At 41.6% G+C, this 24,577-nt stretch overlaps 1 protein-coding gene and 1 long non-coding RNA gene across 5 annotated transcripts in view; one reads left to right on the top strand and one right to left on the bottom strand.

The window, feature by feature from the left end:
* The window catches only part of TRPM1 (transient receptor potential cation channel subfamily M member 1), a 125,104-nt gene that overhangs the window by 79,267 nt on the left and 21,260 nt on the right, over window positions 1-24,577 (top strand). For both annotated transcript variants that reach the window (XM_082448499.1, XM_082448498.1), the window contains 8 exons: window positions 3,448-3,740; window positions 4,916-5,002; window positions 6,168-6,396; window positions 17,228-17,350; window positions 17,898-18,029; window positions 20,418-20,546; window positions 22,883-23,134; window positions 24,225-24,399. In XM_082448499.1, the coding sequence (XP_082304625.1) occupies window positions 3,448-3,740; window positions 4,916-5,002; window positions 6,168-6,396; window positions 17,228-17,350; window positions 17,898-18,029; window positions 20,418-20,546; window positions 22,883-23,134; window positions 24,225-24,399 (1,420 nt within the window). The remainder of the gene's footprint in view (window positions 1-3,447; window positions 3,741-4,915; window positions 5,003-6,167; window positions 6,397-17,227; window positions 17,351-17,897; window positions 18,030-20,417; window positions 20,547-22,882; window positions 23,135-24,224; window positions 24,400-24,577) is intronic.
* LOC309654612 overlaps window positions 1-24,577 on the bottom strand; it is a 33,463-nt gene that overhangs the window by 4,112 nt on the left and 4,774 nt on the right. For 2 of the 3 annotated variants that reach the window (XR_014260337.1, XR_014260338.1), the window contains exons 2-4: window positions 20,427-20,528; window positions 17,744-17,913; window positions 17,224-17,289 (exon numbers count right to left, since the gene is read on the bottom strand). This is a non-coding gene — a long non-coding RNA (uncharacterized lncRNA). Of the gene's footprint in view, window positions 1-3,746; window positions 3,958-17,223; window positions 17,290-17,743; window positions 17,914-20,426; window positions 20,529-24,577 lie in introns of those variants that run through there. The other variant, XR_014260339.1, reaches the window with a different exon arrangement.

Raw genomic sequence — 24,577 nt, forward strand, 5'->3', positions numbered from 1 at the left:
TGACCTTCAGCATAACTAGAAGGGTTATGATATGCAGCTTTCCGTAAGTCCATGCTCTCTTAGATTGGTTGCATCATGTTGGCTTTATCTGTTGGGTGAAGGTTTGGTAGAACTCTCCTGTAAAATAGCCTGGTCCCAGTCCTGTGTTTTAGGGGCATATTTTTCACTGCCTTTATAATAATTTTCATAACATGAGTTCATTGAGCTTTTCTATTTGAGTCAGTTTTGGTCAATTATACTTTCCTAGCAAACAATTTACTTCTAGACTTTCAAGTACTTTGGTATAAACCTTTACATAGTATTCTAATTTTTTCAATGTCTTTAGTTGTGTGCCATTTCTTGTTCCAATTTTTTTATATTTATATCTTCTCCCTTTTTTTCTTAACCATACTTGCCTTCAGATTTGATTGGTATTTTTGCTTTATTAAGCAACTTTCTTTTTTCTGTTTTCTATTTTATTAATATCTTTGATTTGTATTCATTCCTTCCATATACTTTATATGGAGTTACTGTATTATTTTTATTGACTCAATTTGAAAGTGAAGTTTGCCCATTTTCTTTTTTTAAAAATTTTTATTTTAATTAATTAGCTCAAAGGAATCAATCTATACTGACAGATTGTCAAGGCACTGGGATAGATGGGGGAAGATTATTTGGGAGTGTATGAGAAAGAGGCCCTTCCCAAGGGTCTCCAAATTATCCCATATTTATAGTGTTCACGTCATTTTTTTGTTTTTTTGGCCATGCCATGCGGAATGTGGGATCTTAGTTTCCCAACCAGGGATGGAACCTGTGCCCCCTGAAGTGGGAGCGTGGAGTCTTAACCACTGGACTGCCAGAGAAGTCCCTGCCTATTTTCAATCTTTCCTGTATTCCAATAAATGCATAAAGAGTATAAATTTCTTCTCTGAGCATTGTTTTCATGGTATCCCACAGGTTTGGGTAAGTAGAACTTTCATTGTAATTCATTTCTAAACAGTTTATACTTTCCTCATTAATCCACAAGTTATTTATAAGTGTATTTAAAATTTTCCAGATACAGAATTTTGTTATTGCTGTTATCCTACTCTTGTTGATTTTTAATTTTATTCTTTGAGTGTATACTACATAATTTCTGATATCTGGAATTTGTTGATATAGAAAATCTCAAAAGAATTAGGGAATAATGCCAGGTGGAATTTTGTTAATGATTCATGTGTGTTAGAAAAAAATGTGTATTCCTGGTTTGTTGGGTACAATACATATACGTCTTTGTCAGATCAAACTTGGTAATGTTATTATTCAATTTGCTTCTATCTGTACTAATTTTTTCAAGTTGATTTCTAAGTGAGGTGTGTTTAGAGGCTCTTACTGTGATTGTGGATGGGTCAATTTCTTTTTAACTTCCAGTTCATATCTTTTGTTATTTTATTGGGTTGTTTCTTTTTCTTGTTGCTTTGTGGCAGTTCTTGCATTTTAGGGAAATTAATCCTTTGTTGGTTATATTCTTTCTCTAACAATCTTAAAATTATTTTAAGAGAATTTGCATACAACTAGTATTTTAATAATACAATGTATTATTGAAAGATAGGCTTAAAAGGGTTTCTGTTTTACAGCATTTCATTAGTCCTTAGTGGATTTTTATTTGACTGGATATATTCTTGAAAATAAAGCTATGTTTATTTTTTTAATTTCCATAATGTCAATTTTTAACCTTCCTAAATGACCGAAACTGTAGTTTTACTGGGACAAATTAGAAAATTTGAACAAAAACACTTTTTTAATTAATTAATTAATATATTTATTTTTGGCTGTGTTGGGTGTTCGTTGCTGGGCGCGGGCTTTCTCTAGTTGAGGCGAGCGGGGCCTACTCTTCGTTGCGGTGTGCAGGCTTCTCATTGCGGTTGCTTCTCTTGTTGTGGAACACGGGCTGTAGGTGCACGGGCTTCAGTAGTTGTGGCATGCGGGCTCAGTAGTTGTGGCACACGGGCTTAGTTGCTCCGCGGCATGTGGGATCTTCCTGGCCCAGGGCTCGAACCCGTGTCCCCTGCATTGGCAGGCGGATTCTTAACCACTGTGCCACCAGGGAAGTCCCTGAACAAACACATTTAAATCCAAGGCAAGATACAATAGTTTCAGTAAAAATGTCAGACAACTCATTATAAGGTTACAAAACTTGGGTTAGTCATGAACAACATGTGATAGGAATTGGAGAGCCAGTCTCCCCCCCTCACCCCCACCCTGCCCAGCCACTCCAGCTGTGTGTATGTGGGCAAATTATTCAGACTTTGGGTCACAACTTCCTCATCTGATGGAATGGAACACATTCACAACCTCTCAGAGTCAGTATAAGAATAAAAGTTAAAAAAAAAAAAAAAGGAATAAAAGTAGATCATTGACGAGAAAGCTGTTTGCAAAAGAGCAAATATCCATTTCTGTTATTCTACTGGGTACTGAAGTCCTAGCCTGGAATAGTCTGAGCCCCATAAATTTCCATGCCACTCCCGTGTTTCAACCCCAATTCTCCCAGTCGCGACAGACGTTCCTTTAGGGTCCTTCTCCGTTTTCAGAATCATCCCTCATAATCCCTTTAGGAAATGGGAAATGTTGACCCTCCGTTTATAGCACATCCATGAAAAGACAAAGCTCATTCAAAATGGAGCACTTGTGGGACCTCCCTGGTGGCGCAGTGGTTAAGAATCCGCCTGCCAATGCAGGGGACACGGGTTCGAGCCCTGGGCCAGGGAGATCCCACATACCGTGGAGCAAGTAAGCCCAGGCACCACAACTACTGAAGCCTGCGGGCCTAGAGCCCATGCTCCGCAGCAAGAGAAGCCACCACAATGAGAAGCCTGCTCACCGCAACAAAGAGTAGCCCCCACTCACTGCAACTAGAGAAAGCGTGCAGCAACGAAGACCCAACACAGCCAAAAATAAATAAATTAATTAATTAATAATAATTTTTAAAAATGGAACCCTTGCTTCCTTAAACCATTAGTAGGGAAACAAGACATTTTTCTCCATCCCCTTTTACATTTTTCCTATTAATCTCTGGTTCAGCCGTATCTGGCAAACGAGTGTTGGTACTTGAAGACTTCCCTGAGGAAATAAGCTACAGCCTTTATGTCTCCCATGGGGTGATTTGGATTGAAGTGTTTTCTTTGTTTTAGTTTTGCAGCATCTCTTCAATTTTTAGAGGCTTCTGGAGGAAAAAAATCCTGCCAACCCAGGGGTATAAACTCTTCAAACAGTAGTATGCCTTTTCAGCTCATTTGGTTTTCGATGGTTTACTTATAATAAACATGTGCATCTTTTCAAAAGACTTAGTACACTGGTTGGAAACCACAGATGTACTTAGAATTCTCTTTATTCCCTTGGAGGGAGAGGTTTCCCTTTTTCCAGTTGTCCTGAAACCCTTTGTTGCACGCTTATGGCAGAACCGTGGCAAAGGTGCTTCTCTCCCCTCAGGATGATGAGCCTCCAGCCAAAGGGAAGAAAAAGAAGAAGAAGAAGAAGGAGGAGGAGTTGGACATCGATGTGGACGACCCCGCCGTGAGTCGATTCCAGTACCCCTTCCACGAGCTGATGGTGTGGGCCGTGCTGATGAAGCGCCAAAAAATGGCAGTCTTCCTCTGGCAGCGGGGCGAGGAGAGCATGGCGAAGGCCCTGGTGGCCTGCAAGCTCTACAAGTCGATGGCCCACGAGTCCTCCGAGAGCGAGCTGGTGGACGACATCTCCCAGGACCTGGACAACAACTCAAAGTGAGTGTCCAGAGGGAATTTAAGGACCAGGAGACACGCTGGTCCTGAGCGCCCTCCCTTTGCTGGGAAGGGTGGCAAATGCATCTCTCACTTAAGTACAGTTACCTTTAACGCTTGTTCATCAAGTGCTTTGTCCATTGTGTCTGTATGTTTCCTTCTGTCTCTCTGAGGCGTTTCTGGACTCTCATTGTTTTTGTTGACTGCCTTCTGGTGCAAACTAGGGAAATCCAATTTTAATCAATATATGTTTCTTGTTGAAATATAGTTGATTTACAATGTTGTGGTAATGTCTGCTGTACAGCAAAGTGACTCAGTTATACATATATATATATATATATATATATATATATATATATACACACATTATGTTTTTATATTCTTTTCCATTATGGTTTATCACAGGATACTGAATATAGTTCCCTGTGCTGTGCAGTAGGACACCTTGCTGTTTATCCATTCTATATATGAAAGCTTACCCCAACCTCCCTCCCCCTTGGCAACCACCGGTCTGTTCTCTATGTCCATGATTCTGTTTCTGGGAAACACAATTTTAGTGCAAAGACAATGAGACCAATTTTCATAAGGAAACAACCTTAGTGAACCTGTGCCCTTGGACTTGACCTTCACAAGTACCTCTGGATTTCCCCCCCTTAGGACGGCTACAGGGGGCTGGAGTTGGGTATTTCCCTCCCTCTAGTTCAGTAAGGCTCTGATAAAACACCAATAGGTTAAGCTCTGGTTAGCCAGTTTCCCCCGAGGGCAGGCCTTGTTAAGAAGAACAGAGTGCTGTGGGCATAGCTCAGAATGGACCCTTTGCCCTCTCCCAGATGGCAGCATGAGAGGATTCTTCCCCCATCTTCTCTGTGAGAACTTGGTGGGGCTCCTGGAGGTAAAACTCACAAAAATGTGGACACTTCTCTAAGCCTGGGCCACCCGGAGCTATTAACTTGCAGACTTGTCCTCACGGGGCCTCCAGAAATTCATCAATTACAGTTCAGGTTTTCCAACCTGGCGCTGGTTCCCCGGGTTTGTGCTCCATTAAGTTGTGATTCTCAGTATCTGCCTTCTGTCTTTCCAGTTTGGTGGACAGCAATTTGCCCTGTGACCTCAATTCTCTGATGAATCTAGCAAAGTCGTGGATTTTGAGTTTGTTGAGCTTTTTTACTTTTTATTAGGTCAGAGTGGCAACTTCCAAGTCCCTTACGTGTGGAACCAGAAACCGGAAGTCCCTGTGCAATTTTACAGACATGTGAACTTGAATTGTACACAGGCCCCTCTGCCAGCATGTAATATCTTTGTTTTGTGAAGCACCCTGCTTATCTTTTGGACTGGATTTCTAAAATCACTAGCTGACTTCTAAACATCAGGTGTTCAAGCCTCTTACAAACAGGGAGGCGTTCCCCTGCCTCCATCTGTTGGCAAGCCCTGTCCCTCTGCTGCCTAGAGGGCCCTCGTGGTGACCCCCTGCAGCCTGTGGGGCCTGAGGCCAGAAGGTACTGCAGAGTCTGCGTCTCCATCCCCCACAAGTAATGCCTCCCTTTTTCATCCTTCCACTCAGAACTGGCATCAAATCTTCTATAAAATGGAGAAACAAAAGCAAAGAAAGGTGATTCCTATAGGACTGTACCTTAACCACATCAATGCCACGCAAAAAGTTGAAGGAACAAGAAATGTTCATGACTATCATTAAATCCTCGCATCAGGGTCATGTGGAAAGGGAATACATCTTATGTTCACAAATCACCTGTGTCCCCTTCTCCATCCGCCACTTGGTTCCCATCACTCCCCCTCCCCCATCTCCAGCAATTGGTCCTCCCTGCTCTGGGTCCCCATGGCAACTAGACTTTGTCTCCTTCACAGTACTGAGAGCGCTCTTCTAATCCATGTGTCACTGAAGTATTACACTCATACGGGAGAAGGCACGTGTGCAAAACATGCAGCTTGATGACTGTTCACAAACACAACACACAGCTTTGACCAGCGCCCTCAAGAAACAGGACCCTACCTGTGCCACCAGCCCTCCTGGAGGCCCTTTCAATGTCCACCTCTCCCCTGCACCAAGGATGGCCACTGTTCTGACTTCCAGTCCCACAGGCGCTGTTTTCAAACTCTCATTTGCCATCTTTTCCATCTGCATCCCTGTTCCGTGAACGCCTGAGGGAAGGGACTTTGTCTTTGCTCTGTCCCTGGTGCCTGAGGGGCAGACTTGGGGTCCACCTAAAGCTCCATCTACAGCAAGAGCAGTCAGCCCCTGACATGGCTAAGCACGGCCCCTGGTCCCTGGCTGTCCCCTCTGGGGACATCCCCTGGAGCTCCCAGAGGACAGGGAGTCAAGGACTCTGTGCCCTGTGGCTCCATGACATCCCCGTGGACACAGCTCTCTAATGAAGAGCATGTGGCCACCCGCTCCCATCTCTGTCTCTGCAGAGACTTTGGCCAGCTTGCTGTGGAGCTCTTGGACCAGTCCTACAAGCATGACGAGCAGATCGCCATGAAACTGCTGACCTACGAGCTGAAAAACTGGAGCAACTCGACCTGCCTCAAACTGGCTGTCGCAGCCAAACATCGGGACTTCATCGCCCACACCTGCAGCCAGATGCTGCTGACTGACATGTGGATGGGAAGGCTGCGGATGAGGAAAAACCCTGGCCTGAAGGTATGTGTGACGTGGTTGGTAAGCACGGTGTAGTGACAAGTGACACCCGTGAGCTCTGACTCCCTGCCTGGCTGAGCTAAGCACTTGCTGTGGTTTATTTCATCCATGACTCTGAACAACCCCAGGAAGGAGACGCCATGGCAATCCTTGTCTTACAGGAGAACCTGAAGCTGCAAAGTTAAGGGATAGGATCTGAGCTGCAGGGCGTGGGTCTGGCTCCTGAATCCAGGTGGTCTAACGCCAGAGCCTGACCTGCAGCATGACTGGCTTACAGGCTCGGAGTCCCCCCTAATCACTCATGCATCCCTGGACCAGCCACCCGCCGCTAAGGCAGACACCTGAGCTCTATTTCTACAGATGCCCTTATAACTCTGAAATTGCCTGATATCGTTTTGGTTTACTTTTTAAAAAATTTTTACTGAAATATAGTTGATTTACAAGGTTGTGTTAGTTTCAGGTGTACAGCAAAGTGATTCAGTTATACATATATATATATATATATATAAATATATATATTCATTTTTTACATTCTCTTCCATTATCACAAGATATTGAGTAGAGTTCCCTGTGCTATACAGGAGGTCCTTGTTGGTTATCTACTTTATATATAGTAGTTTGTGCCTGTTAATCCCAAACTCTTAATTTATCCCTCCCCCTCTTCCCCTTTGGTGGCCACAAGTTTGTTTTCTATGTCTGTGAGTCTATTTCTGTTTTGTAAATAAGTTCATTTGTATCCTTTTTTTAGATTCCACATATAAGCGATATCATATGATATTTGTCTCTCTCTGTCTGACTTACTTCACTTAGTATGATAATCTCTAGGTCCATCCATGTTGCTGTAAATGGCATTATTTCATTCTTTTTTTATGGCTGAATAATATTCCACTGTGTATATACACCACATCTTCTTTATCCATTAGTTTGTCAATGGACACTTAGGTTGCTGTCTGATATCATTTTAATTGGCAATGCTTTCATTCTGTGGGGTTTATGAGAGAATATGAAGCTATGAAAGTGTTTGAAAAGGATTTAGGGGATAGAAAATTGTACTGAGACCAAATCCCAGCTCTGCTGTTTACTACTGTTAACGACTAGGTTATCTTAAGGAGAGATTCTAATCTTCAAATAACCTACTCTGTAATGGCAATATTATACTGAGCTCATGGGATTGCTATGAGGATAAAGAAAAGACCATATATGTTATCCTGGGCATCAGGGTTCTGACATACAGAAGGCACTTCATTTCTTAAAAATATGTTGGAAACAGTTCTCAGAGCTTTCTGAGATGCCTTTCCCGGGTTATAATCCTCAAATTGGGCTTGAATAAAAATTTCCATTTCTTTCTTTAAAAAAAAATATAAATGTCATGCCTAATTGCCCAATTATACACAATGCACTAAGCTGATATTATACATAAGTTTGGATATTAATAAATAGTTTTCAGAATATCAAGAATAATGAGAAGATCCTGAAGATTTTTTTTTAAAAAAGAGCAGGTTTCCTACAAAAGGATGAACATCAGGTTGGCATCAGACTTTCCATTAATAATACTGAAACCTAGAAGGCACTGAAACAAGGCCTTCATAGTTCTGAGAGGATTTGGAACCTGGATTTTTTTTTTTTTTTTTTTTTTTTTTTACCCAGTCCAGCTATCTTAAACATGAGGATAGGATATCTATTTAAGATAGACAAAGATTCAAGTTATATACTTTCTACTTACTCCTTCAGAAAAAGTACTTCAGCTGGTATTCCACTGAAAGAAGCGTTCAAAATTACAAGAATACAGGTGATGTGGAATGCAAGAAACAAGCCCCAGTTTTTAAAAATCCCCATATGAAAAAGCAGTTGGATGAAATAAGTGCAAAGAGTTAGTGATATGCAAGAAGAAAGTACACAGAAGAATAGAAATGATTCCAACAAATAGATGCAGAGACTAAGATGCTATAAAGTATCAGGGGTATGGGTTAGGGAAACAAAAAGAGTTCATAATCATTAATGAGAAAGTGGAAGTAGAATCAAACACCAGGGAAAACAAAAAAACTGCACACAAAAGTTAAGGCTCGGTTATGATTTAAATTAAAATTTGGTACGATTTTTGAGTGACTGGTAGAAGGTAAGAAAGACCATTTGACCTTTGATACCATGATCAGGTTTCTCTAGTGGCACCAGAATTCTACATTAAAATTGCAATCACAGCACGCCATGTGGCTGTACAATAGACAGTATTTTATATGGTAATAAAAATGTAAATGCTTTTTACTGATCTTCAGTTTTTTAGAATAATCCAATAGACCTAAATATAAATCCTAAATATAATACAAAGTTTATCAGGTATGAAACTACGAAAGTAAAGGTACAGATAAGAAAAGTTGGCTGGTGGGAAGGGGAAGAGAGAGTGGTAAACAGCATAATATCCCCATATTGTAAAGTGGGGAATCAGAACTGTCAAGAGTTATTGAAACAAGAGGTGAAGATTCCAGTATATTGTGTAAAGTTAAAAGGTAACTTCATAGGAACTGAAAATACTGATGTGGTTGTTAAAAACGGGAGCAGAGGGAGAAGGAGATAAATTAAGATAAAGTCTCATCTAAAATAATAGGATGTCAATAGATACTTAGATTACTAAGATAGTACTTAAATTAACAAAGAAATAGCAACATAAGATATCGCCTATGTTGCTAAAAATATGAAAGTATCCATAACAGCTAAAACCAGAAATAGAAGCAAGTGTCTCAAACTAGAATTCAAAAATTTCTCTTGAAGACAAATGATATGAAACTATGTATTTAAAAAAACACACTGGGAACCTGAGTACATCAACCCAGAATAACCAACATCAAGACACACTTTAATAAAGTTATTGGATTTTAATGAAAAAAAAATTCTTTGAGGGCTTCCCTGGTGGCGCAGTGGTTGGGAGTCTGCCTGCCAATGCAGGGGACGTGGGTTCGAGCCCTGGTCTGGGAAGATCCCACATGCCGCGGAGCAACTAAGCCCGTGAGCCACAACTACTGAGCCTGCGCGTCTGGAGCCTGTGCTCCGCAACAAGAGAGGCCGCGATAGTGAGAGGCCCGCGCACCGCGATGAAGAGTGGCCCCCGCTTGCCGCAACTAGAGAAAGCCCTCGCACAGAAACGAAGACCCAACACAGCCAAAAATAAATAAATAAATAAATAAATAAATTTATTAAAAAAAAAAAATTCTTTGAGCTTCTAGGCAAAAAAAAAAAAAAAAAAAAAAAAAATCAAGTGACTTCTAAGCGGAAAAAATTCAATTATCATCAGACTTTCAATAGCAACCATTTATGTCAGAAAAAAAATGGTGTGTATCATATAAAAATACTCCCAGAAAGAAAATTGAGGCAAAGATTTTATATCTAGCAAAAGTGATGGTCAAATATAAAGGGTACACATGACATGTTGCCAACAGGCAAGAACTCAGGGAAATATTGTTGCTGTGAGCACTTTCTGAAGAATCTGTTAGAGAAAGAATCTCCAACAACCAAAATAACCAGAAAGGCATCAGCAACAGGACAGATAGTCAGCATCAGATACATATTTACTTGTAATGTTAAAACTAAGTGACAGTTAAGTGGGAGAGAAAATAGTATATAACAACTATATGTTCTGATAATATAGATATAATAGAACCATTTAAAAACGAGAGGAGGGACTTCCCTGGTGGCACAGTGGATAAGAATCCTCCTGCCAATGCAGTGGACACGGGTTCAATCTCTGGTCTGGGAAGATCCCACATGCCGTGGAGCAACTAAGCCCGTGAGCCACAACTACTGAGCCTGTGCTCTAGAGCCCTCCAGCCACAACTACTGAGCCTGCGCACCTAGAGCCTGTGCTCTGCAACAAGATAAGCCACAGCAAGGAGAAGCCCACACATCTCAATGAAGAGTAGCGCCTGCTCGCTGCAACTAGAGAAAGCCCGCACACAGCAACGAAGACCCAACGCAGCCAAAAATAAATAAAATTACATCTTTTTTAAAAAGTAAAATCAAATAAAAACATAAAAATGAGAGAAGAATGGGGAGCACCTGTGCAAAAAAAAGTGTAACTTTTCAGTAATCATAATTGACAGTGGTAGTATTAACATCATTATTCTGAAACTGTTAAGTTAAAGCAACTGAGTAACAGTGAGATATTTTAGTTCTGTCACACCCCTCTGTCCTTGAGAACTAGGACTTGGTGTGGAAGAAAAGGAAACACAGATGTAATCTGGAAGAGGATAAGCAGAAAAGCCTATAGTACTTAATTGGAAGCATCAATATGAATTCATTCCAGCTCTGGCCAATGAAAAGCCTAGAAACAAAGACCTACCCAAAAGCATGAACATTCCTAGTGCCCAGACTGTGGCCTTGAAATATCATTTCCCATTCACTGAAGCCAGAACTTCTTGGAGAAATGGTTGATTCCAGGTCTGTAGCAGGATATGTACAAGATGAGCCCAGAACAGTTGACACACCATATGTTAAAGAAGTTATCAAGGACCCCTAGGGTCAGATCAGGGGGACCCAGGAGCAAACATGAAGAGGCTTCCACTGGCCAAACGAACAGGACAGTTTGACTTTCAATACTATTATTAATAGCAATGAATAGCAAATATCTTTAAATCCATGAGTTCATAACAATATTTTTAAGTAAATATATACACTAATAAAGAACTATCAGAAAGAAAAATTAAGAAAACAGTCATCCCGGGCTTCCCTGGTGGCGCAGTGGTTGAGAATCTGCCTGCTAATGCAGGGGACACAGGTTCGAGCCCTGGTCTGGGAAGATCCCACATGCCGCGGAGCAACTAGGCCCGTGAGCCACAACTACTGAGCCTGCGCGTCTGGAGCCTGTGTTCCGCAACAAGAGAGAGGCCACGATAGTGAGAGGCCCGCGCACCGTGATGAAGAGTGGCCCCCGCTTGCCGCAACTAGAGGAAGCCCTCGCACAGAAACAAAGACCCAACACAGCCAAAAATAAATAAAATAAATAAATAAATAATAATTAAAAAAAAAAAAAAAAAAAGAAAACAGTCATCCCATATACAGTTGTATCAAAAAGAATAAAACACCTAGGAATAAATTTAACCAAGAAGGTGAAAACCTGTATATTGAAAACTATGAGATATTAATGAAAGAAATTGAAGAAGACACAAATAAATGGAAAGATATTTCATGCTCAAGGACTGGAAGAATTAATATTGTTAAAAAGTCCATGCTACCCAAAGCAATATACAGATTTAATGCAATCCCTATTAAAATTCCAATAGCATTTTTCACAGAAATAGAACAAGCAATTCTAAATTTTATGTGGATCCAAAAAGATTCCCAATAGCCAAAGCAGTTCTGAGAAAGAAGAACAAAGCTGGAGGCTTCATGCTTCCTGATTTCAAACCTCATTACAAAGCTATTGTAATTAAAACAATGGAAACAGGCACATAGATCAATGGAACAGAATAGAGAGCCCAGAAATAAACCCATGCATATATTGTCAATAAATTTACGACAAAGAAGCCAAGAATATACAATAGGGAAAGGATAGTCTCTTCAATAAGTCGTGTTGGGAAAATTGGACACCCACATGCAATGAAACTGAACCACTATTTTATACCATACCCCAAAATTAACACAAAATGGATTAAAGACTTGAACATAAGACCTAAAACCATTAAACTCCTTGAAGAAAACATAAGTCCTTGACATGGTGATGATTTTTTTTAATCTGACACCAAAAGCAAAGGCAACAAAAGCAAAAATAAACAAGTGGGACTACATCAGACTAAAAAGCTTCTGCACAGCCAACGAAACCATCAACAAAGTGAAAAGGCAACGTACTGAATGAGAGAAAATAGTTGCAATTGTATGTCTGATAAGGGGCTAATATCCAAGATATATAAAGAACTCATACAATTTAAAAGCTAAAAAAACAAACAAACAATCCAATTAAATAATGGGCAGAAGATCTGAATAGATGTTTTTCCAAAGAAGACATACAGATGGCCAACAAGCACATGAAAATATCATATCATATCAGGGAAATACAAATCAAAACCACAATGAGATATCACCTCACACCTGTCAGAATGGCCATCATCAAAAAGGCAAGAAATAAGAAGTTTTGGCAAGGATGTGGAGAAAAGGAAACCCTGGTGCATTGTTGGTGGGAATGTTGGTGGGTGTGCAGCCACTATGGAAAACAGCATGAAGGTTCCTGAAAAAATTAAAAATAGAACTACCATATGACCCAACAATTCCACTACTGGGTATTTATCCAAAGAAAACAACACTAACTTGAAAAGACATCTGCACCCTAGGTTCATTGCAGCATTATTTACAATGGCCAAGACATGGAAACAACCTAAGTGTGCATTGATGGATGAATGGATAAAAAATTGTGATATATATATATGTGTACATATATATGTATGCAATGATATATATATACACAATGGAATATTATATATACATAATGTATATTATATATATACACACAATGGAATATTATTACATATACACAATGTATATTTTATACATATATATATATATAATGGAATATTATTCAGCCATAAAAAAGAATGAAATCTTGCCATTTGCGATGTGGATGGACCTCGAGGGCATTGTGCTAAGTGAAATAAGTCAGACAGAGAAAGACAAATACATTATGATCTCTTTTACATGTGAAAACTAAAAAAACAAAAAAGCAAGTTCATAGACACAGTGAACAGATTGGTTGTTGACAGAAGCAGGGGTGAGGGTGGGGTGGGAGAAATGGGTGAACTGGTTTTTATTTTTTTAGTTTAACTAAATTGAATACTTTATAATAAAAAAAAACCCACAATGAGATAGCACTACACACCCACTAGAAAAGCTAAAATTAAAAGACTGACCATACCAAGTGTTGGAAAGCATGTGGAACAACTATAACTCTTCTACACTGCTGGTGGGAATACAAAATAGTTAAAAAAAGAAAAATTAGTTATCTTCAGTAGCTGATAGGAAACCAATTCATTATCTTGAAAAACAGGTACATAAAGGGGAAAGAATCAAGCATTTATCCTGCATTTTCTATATGAACTGAACCACTGGGTAACCACTGAGTAGATGAGGGAAACATCTCTTTGTAAAATTATTCCAGGCAAGAAATGGAAACCAAATGATAGCATTAGAACACCACCAGTTTTCAACCCCAGTGAGTTAATGAATTGACATCAACAGCTGCTAACATCACCAAAAGAGAAACAGTATACTTTTTAATGAAAGAACACGCCATCTACAGTCTTGCCATAGGGCTCAAACCTGGGTCTGTTTTTGTATCATAGATATGTTCATTTGTGTCATATTTTAGATTCCACGTGTAAGTGATATCATATTGTATTTGTCTTTCTCTGTCTGACTTACTTTGCTTAGCATGATAATCTCTAGGTCCATCCAGGTTGCCGCAAATGGCAGTATTTCATTCTTTTTTATGGCTGAGTAATAGTCCATTGTATATATGTACCACATCTTCTTTATCTAGTCATCTGTCGATGGACATTTAAGTTGTTTTCATGTCTTGGCTATTGTAAATAGTGCTTCTATGAACATTGGGATGCATGAATCTTTTTGAATTATAGTTTTGTCTGGATATATGCCCAGGAGTGGGATTGCTACATCATATGGCAACTCTATTTTTAGTAACCTTCATACTGAACTTATCTACAAAGCAGAAACAGACTCACAGACATAGAGAACAGACTTGTGGTTGCCAAAGGGGAGGAGGGGTGGGGGAGGGAAGGATTGGGAGTTTGGGATTAGCAGATGCAAACTAGTATATATAGGATGGATAAACAACAAGGCCCTACTGTATAGCACAGGGAATTATATTCAATATCCTGTGATAAACCATAATGGAAAAGAATATGAAAAAGAATATATATAACTGAGTCACTTTGCTGTGCAGCAGACATTAAACACAACATTGTAAATCAACTCTACTTCAATAAAATTTACAAAACAACCTGGGTCTGGTCCAGCCTCTGCATCCAGCTGCCAAGTGGCAGGAGATAACAAGGGCAGAGGAGCATCCCCAAATCCACTCTGTGATGAAGTCTACAGGTCCAAATGTTCTAGCTCTTCAACCCATAAACAACCAGGAAACATATATTTTAAAAAGCCGTTTTTAAACATGCCAGAATTTTAAAGAGCAAGATGAAACTATAGAGTCTACAGCAGTGCTGTCCAACAGAAATAAAATACAAGCCACATATGTCACTTCAAATTTTCTAGTTAAGAAAGTAAAATTTTTAATAGTTACAAAAAGTTTTTTAAGTACATTGTAAAAAGTAAAAAGGAAGCAGTTGAAATTAATTTTAATAATATATTTATTTAAACCAGTATATACAAAAATATTATCATTTCAACATGTTTTTTGAAAGGAAAAATATCACTAATGAGATAGTCTATATGCTTTTTTTGTACTAAGTCTTTGAAATCCAGTGGGTATTTTTCTATCATTTCCTTCTTTACCTAATGCTACTTTTAGATATAATGTCTACCCAAAGTTATACATATTTGTAAGCATCAGATTTCCTTCCAAGCATTTTTAATTCACAACATAAATATATAATTATTTTAAAGCAGGGATGGTTTGTTCTTTTTAAAGTTTAATTCTTTGAATAGGTCATAAGGACGTGCACATATTAAAAAATTAAAACTATTTTAAAGTATAAGTGACACGTCTCCTTCCCAACTCCTGTCCCCCATATGGCTTGTTCTACCCATTGGCAACCACTGATATTTGTTTCTTATGTATATTTCCATATATAAAGCTACTATGAATAAATATTCTTTTTTTCCTTTTTTTTCATGATGAAGTAAATATTCTTTTTTTTTTTTTTCCTTCTCACAAGGGTTGGCATAGTTATTGTTTTGTACCTTCCTTTTTCACTTCCTCTGGGACACAGACTATTCCTTCATTCTTACCCGCTTCCCCAGTTCTCCTTCATGGCCAATGGCCGCAGTTTATGGCCAGTCCCCAGTGAGGCCATGGAGGTCACTCCTGCCTGGGGGTGCTACACTCACTGCCACCATGAGTGCTCTTGGACACATACTGTGTCTCACGTATCTGCTGTATAAATGTCCAGAAGGGGAATTGGTGGCCCCGTGGGGATATGCACTTGCAATCTTGATAGCTGTCCTTCTGTGGAGGTGTCCACCTATAGTGTAGGGAATGTCTTGTTTTCCCACAATTCCACCAATACAGTGTGTGAGCAAACACTCCAGTCTAATGGTAAAAAATGAGATCTCTGTGTAGTTTCTTTGAATGTCTCTTATTATGAGTGAGGACAAGCCCATTTTCCTCTCAGTACAAATGTCCCTAAGTTCACTGCCTTTGCCCATTTTTCTGCTGGGTTGTTAGAATTTTTCTTCTTGACTTCTAGAAGATCCTTTCTAAATAGAAAGATTAGCCCTTTGCCTGTCACATGAGCTGCAAATATGTTTTCCCAGAAGTTATTTTTTACTTTGGTTAAGGCATGTTTTCATTGTGCAGAAGTTTGTGATTTTTTTTCAGTATCAAATATATTGATCTTTGTTTTGATTGCTTCTTGATTTGGGAACCTAATTAGAAAGCCCTTCTCTTACTCTCCATTTATGAAAGAATTTTCATGTGGTGATTGTTAGTTGTTTTATCTTCTCTCTGTGCCCCCTCCCTTTTTTTTCTTTCACGAAATATTGGAGCTAGATGCAATTTATTCTGGTGTATGTGTGTGATATGGATCTAACCTAATTATTTTCTAGATGATCACCCAGTTTCTCAATACAGTTTATTAAATAGTCATCTTTACTCCTCCCATTGGAGGTGGTGTTTGTATCACAAACTAATTGCCTATGTGTAGTTGAATCTTTTTCTGGACCTTCTATTCTGCTCTATTGTTTGGTCTCTTCATGCACCTGTACCACTTTGTTTTAATTATTGGTGCTTTATAATATAATTTTTAGTATATGGTAGAAATAAACCTTTTGTGTTACTCTTTTTTTTTTAAGATTTTTTGATGTGGACCATTTTTAAAGTCTTTATTGAATTTGTTACAATATTGCTTCTCTTTTATGTTTTGGTTTTCTTGGCCACGAGGCATGTGGGATCTTAGCTCCCCGACCAGGGATCAAACCCACACTCCCTGCCTTGGAAGGTGAAGTCTTAACCACTGGACCGCCAGGGAAGTCCCCCTTTTGTGTTATTCTTAATAATGGATTGCTGAGGGGAAACTTTAAAAAATTAACATTGATCATTGGGAACAGAGTTCAGTATTGGAGACACACTGCACGGCACTGACAAAAATGACAAGGGTTTCCATCTATAAGCTAGGCCATCCTTTTGCTGTCTAGGCTGAGCCCAGGTAAGTCCTATATTCATCAGTCACGTTTGTCTTCCAACTCTTGGTCCATATATTCACATTGACATCTAAGTTATTCCTATATAAAATATTTTTGGTCTACTTCACTAGAGGTATCATTTTATTTATTTATTTATTTTTACTTACTATATTTTACTTTAAAAAATTGCCTGCTTTGAAACTCTATGCAAGATCTTCTCTTTTTAAGTCAGGATTCCACACAATACTGCTTGCTGTTCATCTAGAACAATTTGGTGGATGATCTTAAATTTCTCAGTGTCTGCAATTCTATCAATATACCAAACGGAATAAGCCACAGACCGTCAGAGCAGAGATAGACCTGTTCCAGGGCTGCTAGATTACTGAGTAATGCTGAAGATCATAATTAATTTTTTGCGTATACTGGGAAAATTTTCAAGAATTGTCATAGCTTAAAAATCCACTTTTCTCATCATACCTAGGTTATCATGGGGATTCTTCTCCCCCCGACCATCTTGTTTTTGGAATTTCGCACCTCTGATGACTTCTCATATCAAACATCCAAGGAAAACGAAGACGGCAAAGAAAAAGAGGAGGAGAATATGGTCAGTGATACCCTTGATTCTAAAAGTATCCATCAACTCTCATTTTCAAAATAGTTGTGATTTCTCTCGCCATGAATTTAGAAACTGCAAGAATTGGGGACATTTTTATAATCCTTGATTTTTTTTTAAACATCTTTATTGGAGTATAATTGCTTTACAATGGTGTGTTAGTTTCTGCTGTATAACAAAGTGAATCAGCTATACATATACATATGTCCCCATATCTCCTCCCTCTTGCGTCTCCCTCCCACCCTCCCTATCCCACCCCTCTAGGTGGTCACAAAGCACCGAGCTGATCTCCCTGTGCTATGCGGCTGCTTCCCACTAGCTATCTATTTTACATTTGGTAGTGTATATATGTCCATGCCACTCTCTCACTTTGTCTCAACTTACCCTTCCCCCTCTCCGTGTCCTCAAGTCCATTCTCTACGTCTGCGTCTTTTATAATCCTTGATTTTTGAGGCACCTGTCTGTTAAATATGGTTCTGGAGTCCAAGGCGTTTCCCATCTGGCAGCCTGCTTGCCACGTGCTCTGCTCTGTTTCCAGGATGCGAATGCAGACACTGGCTCGAGAAAGGGGGACGAGGAGAACGAACAAAAAAAGCAAAGGAGTGTTCCCATCGGGACCAAGATCTGCGAATTCTACAACGCTCCTATTGTCAAGTTCTGGTTTTACACGGTAAGCTCCCCACCCTTAGCCTTCACCATTTAGCATGTTTTAGACATGTCAGAATGAAGAAAATTGTCAAGGGCTTAAAAAGAGTGTTTTTTTAAAAAAAAAAAATCAATGGATTAAAGTTAATTATGAAAACAGAAGTGGGACTAACTCAGAATCTTCAACTAAAATTGGATCTAGATAGATATCTTGTCATATATTTATACATAGGAATGTGGCCATCCTAGCCCCAAATACACCATTTCATAAAGCAAAATAGTCATACTCTATTTGCTCAAGATGAAGGATTTTTCAAATGTCTTTAGTAATACAAACTTAGGGAAGTAGAGTTTTTTGTTGTTTTTTTTTTAAATTATTTATTTATTTATTTATTTATTTTTGGCTGTGTTGGGTCTTCGTTTCTGTGCGAGGGCTTTCTTTAGTTGCGGCGAGTGGGGGCCACTCTTCATCGCGGTGCGCGGGCCTCTCACTGTCGCGGCCTCTCTTGTTGCGGAGCACAGGCTCCAGACGCGCAGGCTCAGTAGTTGTGGCTCACGGGTCCAGTTGCTCCGCGGCATGTGGGATCTTCCCAGACCAGGGCTCGAACCCGTGTTCCCTGCATTAGCAGGCAGATTCTCAACCACTGCGCCACCAGGGAAGCCCAGGGAAGTAGAGTTTTATTCCAACAATGAACAAAGATGACTAGTATTTAGAGAGCAAGCTCACAGATGTCATTTTTCAGGAGACTGACGGGGTTACTCAAAGAGTAGGGTTGAACCCAGAGCATGAAGTCCTGGATTAGAGGAGCAAATCAAGGCACCTCCACTCTCAGGTGCAGGCCACACTGACCTCGTGACCACACTCCTCCAGCCCCATCGGTGGCCTCTGTCTGGACGGCTCCAGCAGAGCGGTGCACCCAGAACAAGAGTGGTCCAGCCTTATGCACGCGGATGGGCAGGAAAAGTGGGTCGAGGAGACTGGAGCAGCTTGGAAGGCTTTGGAGGAAACTGGCTCAGGTGCAGGCCGTCCCAGCAGGGGTGGCAGGCATGCTGTGGTTCCTACAACCACTGCGGTCGGGGGAGGGACAATACTCATGAAGTCCCAAATGCCAAGCAGCAGCCCACGCCTGGCACGTCCTGGCACTGCGGTCCCATTAGTGACTGGGCGCGAGCAGGTGATGGGAGGAGAGGAGCCAGGTCCAAAGCCATGGACAGGGTGATGGATGAGGAGGGCAGAAGGCAGAGGCAGAGCTCTGGGGCATGGCACCCAGCAGGTTGCATGGGGACCCAGGCCAACTATAGTCTGGACACCCAACCTTTTGGTAGCCACATCTGGCAATACCACCAAAGCCACAGCTGCCCACCTGTTCTGGTCAGAACCAGCTGAGGACCAGGAAGATACCTGACCTCCACAGATGCGTATGAAGAAGGCAGAGCCAGGGGGCTGATGAGCTTTGGGCGTCTCCCCAGGAACTCTCCCCAGGGCCTCTAAATGCTGCCTCTGGATGTGGGGAGGGGGTCGCACGTTTTATAGCTTGCCAGGGGTTCCCAGCACAGCCCCACTTTGAGAACTCTTGCTCCAATCCTCCTGCAAAGACTAGATAGTGGATACATGGGATGCTACCTGTATCCTGGTAAAACTTAAACAATCAGGAGGGGGGCATCTTTAAAAACAAAAAAAGGCTGCAAATCACAAATATACAGTTGCTAGTATACACCCTCCCCCCCACCTCCCCAAGACTTCAGAAGGGGCCTGTACCCGTGGTGCGTACCGCTTCAGAGTGAATCAACCTCGGTCATCTTCAGACCACCTCCCTCCACCTCATAGCTCACTCCCATATCCCTCCCAACTCTACATGCCACAAGGATAGGCACCCTGCTGTGGGCACAGCACATCACAGACGTATCAGGGCTGACCGAGGGGCCTCAAGACAGGTGTGTGTACCTGGGAAGACACCTCATGCCATCCTCCTCCCTTCGAACCTCCCACATCCATCAGCAGTGGAAAGGTTCAAGAAGGAAATTTGCAAGGCAGGGAAGAGTCAGTAACATTTTCCAATTTCCAGGAATGTAGAGGGCACACCAGTCAACTACTAAAAGTTTCCCGACTCATCATAATTTCGTGCAACTTTATAATTTCCCCTTGAGGCTGATAGTAGCAACAAATACATCTTCATTTAGAGAATGGACTGTCAGTGCCCATATCGCACTAAAGTACAAAATGCCTCCCCCTCTGCCTCAAAGTCCTCTGCCTGCACCGGTGATGTGAGTGGAAGTTTTCCTCTAAAGGATTCGGTGCACCTGGAAATGAAAATTTGTTTTAGAAGATGTGTCCACTTGTAAATAGGGTTTCGAAGCTTTTTTAAGGCACGTGTGACCTCCCCAGACACCGCTCACGGTTTCTGCCTTTCAGATATCTTACCTGGGTTACCTACTGCTGTTCAACTACGTCATCCTGGTGCGGATGGAGCGCTGGCCCTGCCTCCAGGAGTGGATCGTCATCTCCTACATCGTGAGCCTGGCCCTGGAGAAGATTCGGGAGGTGATGCTCCAAAGGCCTGTCCCAGCCCCACCCACCCCTGACTTCAATTCGGATGTATCTTCTTTTAAAAAAAAAAAAAAAAATTTTTTTTTTTTTTTTTGGCCGCGGTGCGTGCAGGATCTTAGTTCCCCAACCAGGGATCGAACCCATGCCCCCTGCAGTGGAAGCACAGAGTCTTAGCCACTGGACCACCAGGGAAGTCCCCAGATATAGCTCCTTATTTTAAAAACGTATCGTGCAAATCCCAAGTGCCGTGGAACTTCTCTTTCGAGGTGTCACAATCCCAAGTTGGTTCCGTTCCCTTGCTTGAGATTTATACACCTTCTGCTTCCAACTGAATTTGAACTTGGAAATCAAAACACAAGGCAGAATAGATGATGTTTAGTAATAAAAATAAGTCTGAGTGCCTAGAAAAGCAGCATAAACGCTGCCAGGTACCTGAGATAAACCAATGACTCCAACTGGGTACAAATTTGGGCTCCGTTTTCTCGGAGCTGGAAGTAGAAAGGGAGATGTAGGAGATGACATTTCTCCTGTAACTCAGGACTTTGAACCACACTTGTCCTCCCTCCAACCCAGATGGGGATTCTTGTGCAAGGGGTTTATTAAAGGAGAGCTCCCAGGAGAGCAGAGAGAGGCAGCAGGGTGGCCAGGTCAGAAGAGGGGACGGGGCTGAGCAAGGTGTGGCTTCAGTGGAATCTGTCCCTGGCCTAATCCTGCAGGGGACTCTGAGTGTATTTAATACTGTAGAGTCTGTCCCACTTTGACCAAAGGGAACAGACTTTTGTACCCACATCAGCCAGCCATCAGCATCTCTGGGAAAGCGGCTGCAATTGCCCAAGGGGGCAGGTGGGAGCCGAACAGCGGCACCTGCAGCAGATGGGGGCTGGGTGCACCCACCTGGTGGAAGCCTCCAGTGCCTCTGGGCAGGCCTCCAGCGCAACTGCTGCAAACAGAGGGAACAGGATTTTCAAAGAAGTGTTGAAAAAGGACAGACACCATCTCATGCAGACTCGTGTCACAGGAGACTTGAAACTAACATGTAACTTCAAGAGGGCAACCCCTGCAGGCAGCAGAGGAAATATGGGCCAGGTCCTTTTCTTTCTAATATCATCTGCAAGTTCTAATTCTTTGTATCAGCTTATAAAGGGAAAGCTTATAGCCAAGAAAAAGTGAACTTGAGAAAGCACACAGCAGAATTTCATATTCTTTCTGATAGAGAACCAATATTCTTATTTTGCAATCAGCAGTGACCCTTTCACTGAACTGAAAAAGTATCACTGGCAACTTCTTCCCAGGAGAGCTAACGCGAGGCTGTCAGTCTGATGACAGCCCGAGAAACGCAGAGTGCCAAATCTAAAATGTTATAACACATCTCCTACTACTCCTGTTTCTTTTCTAGCTGGGCTTCATTCAAACTTTGCCCACTTTGCAACTGGGATTTCCCAGGTGGCCTGCCATGCCACCCCTAGGGACACCGTGAGCTCACTGAGCATCAGCCATGTGCTGACACTGTTCTTTACCTCCCAGTTATAGGAAAGAGGGTGGGCGGCCATCAGTCAGAGTGCACAGGTTGTTAAACTAGTGAACGCCTTCTGGGTTGGCCCATAAATAGCCACCACCCCATCCCACCTCTGGAGTCCCCAGAACCTCCCCAGAGTCTCGGTAAGTAAAGGGGTACCACTTTTAAGACCCCCACCCTGCTGCACGCCATAGCTGCATACGTGGGGCTTGCTCTAAGTGTGCCCATGCCTGCTGCTTGTTAAATATTTTCAGGTTTACTCTGAGGAAATGTCCCTTTAATCAGTGGTGATTTTGAAAGAGTAAGCTCTGCAGCAGGAGAAAATCAAGTTCAGCTTTCCCCTGACTTCCCATCTCTGAGTTACAAAGGAATTTTGGCTGATAAACATTTCCCATCCCAGTTCTGCCATCTCCCCTGGGTGGACTGCCCCTCTGTGGGACCACACAGGTTTATCTCTGCCCTAGAGTTTTCCTCCTGGACTAACTCTGGAACGTGGGCTCACAGGCAAGTGTCCAGAGAATTAGAAAAGGGATCAAAAGGCAGCTACTTTAATTACAGCCAGAGGGACATAATTTAGAAGGCATTTCCTGAGAGTTTGTGAAACCCTGACTCTAGGAATACAGAGGATTTTGTGGAATTTCCCTTTCTAGATATGTTTTTCTGCCTGAGAAGATTAGTACTTAGAAGTCTTGAGCAGGAAAGGGGACCAGATGCCCTGGAATGCTGCTCCAGTCCTAATGTCCCAAGATTCTAAGAAGACAAGTCTTCCAATACCACGCTCCCTTGTTTTTTGTTCTTTGGCATTTCTTTACAGATCCTCATGTCAGAACCCGGTAAACTCAGCCAGAAAATAAAAGTTTGGCTTCAAGAATATTGGAACATCACAGACCTCGTGGCCATTTCCATGTTCATGATTGGAGCCATCCTCCGCCTACAGAAGCAGCCCTACATGGGCTATGGCCGCGTGATCTACTGCGTGGATATCATCTTCTGGTACATCCGTGTCCTGGACATCTTTGGTGTCAACAAGTATCTGGGACCCTATGTGATGATGATCGGAAAGATGGTTAGTCCTGACGCCCCGTGAGTAACTACAGACACCGAGACTGTGGTTAGGACCTGAGGCCAGGCCTCCAGCGTGGCTCTGTTGCATTTCATTTGATCTTTCCCTTGCAGTTGGTTTCCTACAGGAAGTGTTCTTTGCTTTAAGATACATAGTTCTTCTACATACTGACAATTTAATTAAATCCAATTGACGAACATGAGGTTGAGGGCCTACTGTAGGTACATGTATTTCTGGCAATAACCCGATGCATAACCTCCTAACGTGCAGTAGAAGCCAGAGACAAAGGGGGCCCGGGGTCACCCTCCCCTACCCCTACTCCACACAGTCTTCAGCTCATGTGCTCTGGCCTGGAGTGGACACAGGCAATTCGTGCGATGAGGTCAAGACAAATCCATGGCAACATTTACTCCAGAACAGGCCATAAAATATGAAACTAAAAATGAACCAGCAGATCATCCTTACATCACTTAAAATAGCCCAAGTGTTGGGACTGGTCCCAGAAGAAAGGAAGTCTTCCAAGCTTAGGAATAACTCTTTGTAAGGCAAGTTTTGAGCAAAGGGATATATGGTTGAGCTAATCCCAGCCAGGGCCCTCATCTTCAGGGATGTTCAAAATTAAGAATTATATAAGGTCAGTATCCATAGTAACCAGAGCATTGCTCATTGTAACTACTCACTGTTTGTATAACGAATGAATATCAGTATGTACTCTCAACTCATAATCTCATTACCTCCTTAGATATCTACTCCTCTTACTCCTTAGTTTCCCTCACAAATTCCTGTATTTTCCCATAATTGTTCCCTTTCTCCATTTGCAGTTGTAGTTACTAAAGGAATTTGTTTATGGGTAACAATAGAGGAGAAGAAAGATTGAGAGCATGAGATGAGAATGGCAATGTTCTAGAATAAGGTGTATGCATTGCATGAAGTACAAGAATCAGTAGCCCACGGATGGGATGGAGGGAGGGGAAAGAAGCTTACTCCATCCTAATTAAGCACTCATGAAGTCTTTGAAGAGCACAATGTAATGAACCAGGTGAACTTGGCCCATGAGTCAAGACAGTAAGAGGCCCATTTCCTCTCTCCTCAGATGATTGACATGCTGTATTTTGTGGTCATCATGCTGGTGGTGTTGATGAGTTTCGGAGTAGCCCGTCAAGCCATTTTGCATCCAGATGAGGAGCCTTCTTGGAAACTGGCCCGAAACATCTTCTACATGCCCTACTGGATGATCTACGGAGAGGTGTTTGCAGACCAGATAGACCGTAAGAATAGAATTCATAGTAAGATTCTCTTCCCTGCTTCCCAAGGCAGATGATCAGTTCCAAATTAATGGAAGAGCCTGTGTTAATTTGGGAATAAAGTATTTTTTATTCTGCCATAGGCATCAAATTATTTTAGGAAGAAATCAGTGCAGATTATGAAATACAGATTTTTGAGACA

The sequence above is a fragment of the Balaenoptera physalus genome, assembly GCF_965194825.1.
Source record: "Balaenoptera physalus genome assembly, chromosome: 2".
In the NCBI taxonomy this organism is placed as follows: Eukaryota; Metazoa; Chordata; class Mammalia; order Artiodactyla; family Balaenopteridae; genus Balaenoptera; species Balaenoptera physalus.